Below are 9022 nucleotides of genomic sequence, written 5' to 3'. Positions count from 1 at the left end.
AAGTGTAGCAAAGTACGTTTGGAAGGAAAAAAAAAAAAATCTAGAAACTCCCCTGACTGTCTTCGCTAGAGAGTAAACCGGCGGGTCCCCAGATAGCAAATTCAAATGCAAGGTCACATCCCATCCCAACCTGCCGCTGCGGGCGTGCAGCCGAGGCCGCCGGAGTCCGGGCCGGGACCTCGGGCCGGGCGCTGCCTGGACCCCGCGGCGCTCAGGTGTCCGAGGCCGCGCGAGGGGCCGGGTCCGGAGCGAAGTGGCCGGGAGCGACGTGCTCTCTCCGGGAGCGGCTCGGCTCCTCCAGCTGTCACAGCCTAAAGCCGGGCTGCGAGGCCCAGCACCCGACCCCGAACAGGGAGACGGGCCGCCGGCCGGCCGCCTGCGTTCCCCGGGGGACGCCGGGGTGTCGCCGGCCAGACCCAGCGACGCCCTCCTTTCTCAGGGCGCGACCAGGTCCGCTGCGAACCGGGGTTGGAGCCGCCTTTGCCTCTCGCTCCCGGGCTTCGATACGCGCACTTGCTTTTGCCCAGTGCGGGTCCACCCTGACCCTACAACAGACAAGCCTTTTCCTTGGCAAACCTACACCTGTTTGGGGGATTCCGGGTTCTCCTGGGGCCTAGCGAGAGCGCTGACAGTGGGAGTGGGAGTGCACATGGGAGAACTCGCCCGCAGGCCCCGGCCCGGGTGCAGCCGGACCCTCTGCGCCGCAGGCCGGCCTGCGTTTTCCCGGACCGAGAGGAAGCGGCCGGGAGACACGCGTGGCCTGCGACTCGTGGGGCCCGAGCCTCCGCTCCTGGGGAACCGCGGCTGTCTCACTGCACCCACTCGCACCTTCCGTTGCGTGGGCAACGCTTAGGCAAAGGGCTCCGCCGCTCGGTTCCTGCAGGCCCCGCTCCAGCTCTGCCGGGAGGGCCCCGCGGGCCGGACACTAGCCTGAGCCGGGGGATACGAAGCCCCGAAGCCCCGGGGCTCCGGGCCGGCCGGGGGAGCGGCTGGGAGGGGTCCGGGGGTGGGGGGGGGGGGAGAGAAGCGGAGCACCCCGCCGGGGGCTGACTTCTCCGGTGGGAAGTAGGCAGGGCGGTCGGGCGAAGGGTGGCCCCGGCACCGAGGGCCCGGCGCACACTCCCCACCTGGCCCGCACCTACCTGAGCATCCGGTCCACCTCCGCCCGCTGCTCCGCCGCCTCCTCGGTGTTGAGCGCTTGCAGCTCCTTGAGGATGGGAGGGGTGTCATAGTCGTCCCCGTCCTCCGAGCCCTCGTCCCCGGACAGGCGGCCCTTGGGGTGGCCGTTCGTTAAGGTGTGGAAGACCGGCTTGGTGTCGGGTTCGGCCCCGCTCCCGGGGGACAAGGGCAGGGTCTCCAGCTTCACCCCGAAGCTCGGGGATGGCAGCAGTTCCTCCAAGGCCTGGACCAGCACCTCCTTGGTGACGCCGGAGCTCAGCAGGGCGCTCAGGAGTTCTTGCTGAAGCGACGTGAGCTTGGACACCATTTTCCAAGGACAGAAAAAAAGAAGGGGGGGGGGGGAGGGATGTAGGTGCGAGAGAAGAGGGTGGTGGGGAGTTTCACAAACGAACCCCAAGTCCAGGAAGCCCCCCACCCTTCAGCCTCCAGACACCTGTTACTCCCCGGGGTCCCGGAGTCTCCTCCGAGGAGTCAGAAAACGTCTAACTGGCCATGATCGCCACCATTAGGCCATATAAGATATGCAAATCAGCGGGGAGGGCCGGCTTTCGGCAAGATGCAAATGATGGTGGGGAGGGGGGAAAACCGAGAGCGGGAGAGCCCGAGGGGCAGACGTGGGGCGCCGGGGACCCGGGCGGGAGCGGGGCTGGCCGGGCCCATGGTGCTCCCGCTCGGGGGCTGAGGGCCTTCTTGTGCTGGTTCTGTTTATCGGCCAACCTGGAGCCGACCTTTGGACCGGTGAAGCCAGGAGTTCGCAGCCTGGTGTGGAGGCTCCGGGCTTTCCCCCCGGCCGCGGGTCCGGCTCTAGTCTGGAGAGAAGAAACTGCGCTGCAGGGGCCCAGGTGAGCGCTGGAGGAAGTTGGGGAGTTCTTGCAGCTAGGAGGTGGAGGAGGAGGGGAGAGTAGAGTCCCTCCGGGGCGTCCGAACCGACGCCGGAGGTGGAGGGCCGGGGGAGCCAGCCGGGCAGAGATACCGACCGCTCGGGAAGGGACGGCCGGACCTGGGGGAGGAGGGGGAGGGGGTTAGGGTTAGGCGGGATGAGTGCGGGTTGCAGAGACCTCGTTTAGTTGCACTCTGCAGCCCGCCCCCCGCCCTCTCTGGCCCGCTGGGCGGTTAGGTTTGCAGAAATGTCGCCTCTGAGCGTAGGCGAGCGGGAAGGAGGCGCAGGCTAATGCCTGGTCAGGGGGAGTAGCCAAAGCTCTTTCCCCGGCACCCGGCTGCCCCGCACCAGGCCTGGCCCGGCTGTGTGTGCGGGGGGCGGGGGGGGGGGGAGCCGGACGCTGGGGCCACGCTCTCCAGTTCAAACCCAGAATATCAAAGCGCCTCCGCTTTCGGGGCACAATTAGGATGGCGGGGGGCCTCCTTTCTAGCAGTGGAAGCCAGCCGCGGCCTGCATGCAGCTGGTGGACAGCGGACGGCCGCGTGTCCCACCTGGACCCACTGACTTCTGGTTTATTCACAGCTCCGGGACGCGAGCGGTTCCCGGGGGCTAGGCCGCACTCTGCAGGCGCAGGGAGGAGGCGCACGTTGAGATGGCGTCCAAGAGGGAAATACGTTTTGTTTTGTTTTTGTTTTTCCCACCCCGGTCTGGTCTGGGCCAGGAAGGAGGCCGGGAATCTTTCGGCACCATAGAAATTTCACCTGCATCTCCCTGGGGCGTGGACAGGGCAGGAGGGAGGCCCAAGAGCACCCCACTAAGACAGTGCAGAAGAAAGGGGAACGGGCTTTTTCAGGATCCACTCATCACAGGCCCATAGTTTCTGGGGCAGAGAACATCCCTTTCCCCTCTCTAAGCCTCAATTTCATCTGCAAAATACTGATACTTGCAGTGCAGGGCGGGGGAGGACACTTGTGTGCGTTGAAGGAGACTCCCTGGGAAACCCTGGAGCCTGATGATACTTGGCAGTCTGGGGAGGCAGGGAGCCCGTTCCCAGCAGTAAAATCTAGCCCCTTTGGAGGCTTAGGGTTCTCAAAGTCCAGCAGATCCAGCGCTGGGGTTGGAGGGACTAAGAGATTAGGAACAAAAACTCAGACCCCTCCGGGAATTGGCAAAGGTGCTTCTAAGCAAATTCTCCTACCTTTCCCACTTTTAACAGGTAATTAGGAGGAAGTTGGGGTTAGTTTCAGGAAGAGAAGAATTTCGATGTGGGGGAGAAAAGGTCAACAGCTCTCCATCTGCTAAATTCAGAGTCAAATCGAGGTGTAGGAAGGCGGATCTCCCAGTGTCACCGATCCAAGTCAGGCTGCGGAGGAACTAGGCTGCCACTTTCAAATACAGAATCTGCAACACATGTGCTAGGAGCCAAAAAGCAGGGGGGTGGCTGTGTGCATGGAGCCCGGGGGGAAGTTTGCACTACCTCAGACGCTCCCTGAGAAAGGGGTAGGCAGTAAGTTCATGGAAAGGAGGTTCCTTCATTTCACCTTATTGTCTTCTGGCTGTTGTGACATATGGGAGGTCCTCCCGCTCACAATTCGGCCCCCTGGGAGAACCGTCTCTGCCTACCCAGCTCCCCTCAACCACGATAATGAAGTGTTGAGAGTCAATGTCCCTGGAGAACACGCTCTTTGTCTCTCTCTCTCTCACTTGCTATCATGATAGAAGCAGTCAAGTGTAATGAAGATCAGTTTCTGTGTTTAGCTGGAAAAACCCATTAAAAAAACAGCCATCACTTCCCTTTTAACAACAGAACTTTGATTTGTAGTTCCAATTGCTCGGTGCCCAGTCTGACTCTCAAGCTCCCTTCTCTCTCAAAATTCAGGTGGCGGCAAACCCATTCTTCCCCCTACCCCAAGCAAACTATGTGAACATACAGGAAGTCTCACAAAGTAGAGGGAAACTTCCTGTGAGTGTCCAGATAGTCTTGCAGGTGATCTATTTCTACCCAGCGGTTTCCGGTAACCCCCTGCCCAGATGGACCTCGTGTATGCCACCTAGGGCAATAGGAGAGCTCACAAGGTAACTGCAACTACAGATCCGTGAACAGATCCAATACCTACCCCTTCATATGGAAAGTGTAAGCATCCCAGCAGATAGTCCTACAGGATGTGAGTCGGAAATGCTAGCTAAATGAATTATCTCATAAAATCCTTTGGTTAAACTTCCCCCAAATGGAAGAAACAAGAATACAGTGGAAATACTCTTTGTTTATGCTTCACATAGGATAAGTGGTGATGGACTGATACAGCAGCCCCATTTTAAAGATGGAAAAATAAGACAGAGGACATTTTAAGGAATTGTTAACGTAAAGGCTGAGTGGTTATTTCTGGATGATGCCATAAAGGTAATTTTTGTTTCTTTATTTGTACTTCTCAGTTTCCTGAGTTGTCAGCAAGGAAGTTGTAGAATACCTTTCCTAGACACAAAAGGGTATATACTATGCGATTCCGTTTATACGAAGTTAACAAGCAGAATAAATTAATCCATGGTGATAGAAGTTAAAATCGATGTTACTTCTGGGTATTCATAGAGATGGATGGGTCATGAGGGAGCTTGCTGGTGTGCTAGAAAAGTCCTATATCTTGATTGGGATGGTGGGCACATCATCAGGCTATACATTTAGGGTTCGTGCATGTTGCTATAAGTTATAACTTAGTAAAGAGTAAATTAAAGCAATAATTCCAAAGTGTAAAATGTAAAGAGTGGGTGGAAGTCACCTTCTTACTCCCTCCCAACTGTTTACTGTTGACATGTGACCCTCCAGCTTCTTTTCCACTTACCATATATAGTTTATCACCATTAAAACCTGATATATTCCAGACCGATATTGTAGACCGATATATTCCAGGGGTTGACAAACCTTTTCTATAAAGTGCCAGATAGTAACATATTTTAGGCGTTGTGTGCCATACAGTCTTTTGCACAAGTACTTAACTCTGCTGTTATAGACAATACATACCTGAATATGTGTGGCTGTATTTCAATAAAATTCTATAAAAACAATGGGCTGAAGACCTTGTATGCATATATGCATGATCCATGGACCCAGACAGTGGGGTGATAAGGGCCTGGGGCAGGGAGCTGGGGTGGACTGGAAGGGGGCGATGGGGGACATATGTAATACTTTTCAACAATAAAGATTTTTAAAAACCCAATGGGCTGGCTGGATTTGACCTATGGGCCCCAGTTTGTCAACAGTTGGATAGAGCACCCATGTAGGTAGAAACAGATGTGAAAGAGACCCGAGGGCCATCTCACTTCACTCCTTTATGTTTGGGATGAGGGAGCAGATCCAGGGAGGAGAAATTACTTTCCTGAGAGATGCAGCAGAGTGCACTGGGGAAATCCTGGCTTTGGAGTCAAATAGGCCAGCTGCTTTCTGGAAGGTTGTTGGGGGGGGTGGGGGGGGGGGGCTTTAGGCAGGTGACTTAATTTCTTTGAGTTTTAATACGATCACCAAATGTAAATGGTGGTGATAATGGAATTTATACTTCATCGGGTTATTGGAAAAATTAAATTAGATAACTCAGAAGAACACCTTGTATGGGGCTGGCACAGGCAGGACTTGGTTTCATAAGTGCTTCCTCAAACAGCACGTGGCTCAGGGGCTCCCTGCCTTCCTCCACTCCTCCTCCTAAAAGCACAGCTTCTGGGGTAAGTTCCCTACAAACACCACCAAGTGTCCACTGTGCGTGAAGCCTTTTGCAGAGAACTGAAGGACTCGGGAAGATCTCCAATCCCATCAACCCCAGCACTCGGCTCCCTTTCTAGAAATCCCTCCAGCTCTGCGCTTTTGTTTCCCTGTCAGACATTTGCTGGGGAAACTCCTAAGCATAGAGGAGATTTCCCTCATTTTGATTCAACAACTCACATCCTTCTGCCTGGTCATTTTTAGAAATAGGGTGTTTCCAGTAGTTTGTAAAAGATTAAATTAAAAATTAGCAACCTAGTATGCTATTAAACTAATAAATACTACACCTAGCAGAGAGAGAGCCTTCATGCCAGAGCAATAATCTATTCCCTTTTTTTTTTTTTTACTACACCCATTAAAAGTGAGGCTGGCAGGGGGCCCGGCACACAGCAGGTGCTCCATAAATGTTTATTGAATAAACAATATGGGCTAGGCTATGGTGTTTAGAGGAAAGGAAAAAAAGCAATGCCCTTTACTAAAATTTCTTAGAGTCTGTTTTCAGATTAATATTCAAATGCGTGTTAGTGAGATGCCCTTGCTACTCTTTCTCCTTTATTTCTCCTCACAAATCTGAGGTAGACAATATCATCCCCACATTAACGACGAGGAAACGGAGGCCCCAAGAGGGTAAGGATTGGCCCAAGGACACACAAACAGGAACCTTGGACTTGAACTATGGATTGCCTAATCCCATGCTAAGTGTCTCCCGTCAGCTCTTTCCCATCTTCTGAGCCCTCTACCCACTTAAACAGAGGGGGAGCACATAGAAACACCCGGAACAGTCCCAGCAGAGGGAGAAGTCTTGTGATTGTGTGTGTGTGAGAGGGAGACCAAAGTCTTCCTATCTAAGGAGATACCTGCCACATAAAGAGCTAGCATGTTTGCTCAGTGCTTTATGGTGTGCAAAGATCTTTCTCCTTTTGTTTGATCCTCAAAATAGTCCTGCAAAGAAGGGAAGGCAGGCATTAGGACTCACATTTCACGGATGAAGAAACTGAGGCTCAGAGAAGAAAAATGACCCTCCCCCCCCCAAGATGCCAGAATCACCATCTATTGACCCTATGTCATCTGAATTTAGACGCCACTGTTTTCTCTACAACATTGCATTTGTATAATGACAAGATTAGTGCAAAAAGCTGCCCAGGAGCAGATATAAGACCTAGGAATAAGACACCATAAGAAACCCGCATTTCTATGTCCAATGCCATGCTTCTGTGATGGAAAAGCTTGGAAGGGTGTCGGCAAAGGCTCTGGGTCCAATCTATGAGTCAGGAACTGCTGCCTACTTGGTATTACCCTGGGTCTTGCCCACCTATGTCTCCTCTCCTCTCATTCTAGTTCTTAGTGGTAGAGCAGAACCAGGGAGGACCCTGCCCCTGCCCTGCCAGCTTGTGTCTGCTCAGGAGTGCTGTCCACAACATGCACCTTGGGCATAAAGGTGGCCACGAGGCTTCACGCTAAGGGATAGTATCCTCTAGTGCCCTGGTAAGTAGACAAAGACCCTGCTTCCAGGCCTGGGGGTGAAGAGCCATCAGGGGTGCTGACTCAATGCAGCAAACAGTTATTGAGCACCCAGTCTGTGCTGGGCTCTGCAGGAGGTATCCAGCACTGCTGGGACGAACAATACTCAATTTCTGCTGTAAAGGAGTTGCTTATATAGTGGGAGAGACAGACACGTATGCTCTTAACTTCTATTGTTGATAGAATGGAACAGGCTTTATAATACTAGTAAGTGCTGTGCTGATTGCTTTACAGGCAGCATCTCATTCACTCCTCATAACAGTCCCAGGAGACAATACCATTGTTCCTATTTCTAGTTTTTTCAACTGATGCTCAGAGAGCTTGACTTGCAGAAAGCCTGTTGTTGCTCAGATCCAGCTGAGATTCAAAGGCAGCTCTGTCTGGCCTCAAACACTTTCTGTACCAGCCAAGAGGCAGCGGCAACGGGGATCAGTGTGGGGCTTGGAGTCAGGCTCACGTAGGTTTGAGATCTGTCGCTGCTGCTGCCTACATGTGACCTTGGGCAAGTTTCCACTCCAGAGCCTCAGTTTCTTCAACTGTGAAAAGGAAAACAGTGTAGAAATTGGCAGGAAAGATAACATATATAAACAACTGGCACAATTAATAAGTAGCAACAAATGCTAATGATAATAGGAGCAACAGCCAAGTTCTGTGGGGGCTCGGAGCCCTGGAAGGGTAAGATTTTGACAACAAAACACCAGAGAGCATTTCAGGCAGAAAGCGGAGCTGAGCAAAGCTTAAAGGTCAAACCAGATCCCACAACTTCCCCGAAAACTTGCTTTAAAATTTATGATTGGCAGCAGGAAGCTTCCCTGATTAATTCTTTCACTTCTAATCATCTCATCTCCACTCCCCCAGCTCCCCAGCCCTGCAACCTTCTGGGATCCGCTGAGGTCTCACTTCTTCAGGAATACCCCACCTAACCCCAAGTTGAGTTCAGTGCCTCTCAACTGAGGGTGGTGTAGGCCCCTTGGCGAGATTTGGTAATGTGTGGCAACCTGAAATACTAATAATTTTGCCTTTGAACTTCTGTTTTGTAAGTGAAATCTGATGGGACAATGGAGCATGCCCCAGGGACTTGGTGCCTCAGCTCACACTCCCACCTCCTGCCTCCTCCCTGACTTTCTGGGGTGGAGTTTCGGCTCCAGCTCCTCCACAACCTGGTGTCCCTGGCCCTGCCAGGCCTCTCTCCCCACTCCTACCTGACAACCATTGCTGCCTCCTGCACTCTTAGGGAGCCTGATTGTGGGCGCGGGGCGATTGGGATAGGGGGTTCTAGCCCTGGTGTATCTCAGCGTGGGGCATGACGATGGCCATCCCTGACCCACACTGACAGTGCCACGGAGCATTAGGCAAGCCTCTACGCAAGCCTTTCACCCATCCTCGTCTTTGCAACACCCCTGGGGGCCACCTCTCTTCCATGGGTTGGAGGAGCAGCCATGGGAAGGGTGGATGCCTGGCTTGACGTCCACGCCCTCCGCTGGGGCACAATGCACAGGCCCAATGGCTGGGCAGAGGAGAAAACTGGCAGCTTTGGGGCTGAGTGCATGTGTGCACACTGAGTCAGAGTGGGGTCCTCAGACACCTATGAGTGTTTGTGCTGCTAGCATCCCCATTTCCCAGGGAAATGATGTTAAGCAGCAAATAAAAAACACGGAGAGTGAGAGCAAGAATGAGAGAGAGAGAGAGAGAGA

The 9022-nt window shown here is 53.5% G+C and overlaps 1 protein-coding gene across 4 annotated transcripts in view; it reads right to left on the bottom strand.

The window, feature by feature from the left end:
- The window catches only part of HNF1B (HNF1 homeobox B), a 52674-nt gene extending 51188 nt beyond the window's left edge, over window positions 1-1486 (bottom strand). For all 4 annotated transcript variants that reach the window (XM_054709218.1, XM_028157582.2, XM_008149526.3 and 1 more), the window contains exon 1: window positions 1143-1486. In XM_054709218.1, coding sequence (XP_054565193.1) covers window positions 1143-1486 — 344 coding nt within the window. The remainder of the gene's footprint in view (window positions 1-1142) is intronic.
- Window positions 1487-9022: the final 7536 nt, after the last annotated feature.

The sequence above is a fragment of the Eptesicus fuscus genome, chromosome 20, assembly GCF_027574615.1.
Source record: "Eptesicus fuscus isolate TK198812 chromosome 20, DD_ASM_mEF_20220401, whole genome shotgun sequence".
Lineage (NCBI taxonomy): Eukaryota > Metazoa > Chordata > Mammalia > Chiroptera > Vespertilionidae > Eptesicus > Eptesicus fuscus.
Note: the sequence above shows the minus strand (reverse complement) of the source record. Positions and strands in the feature narration are given on the sequence as shown.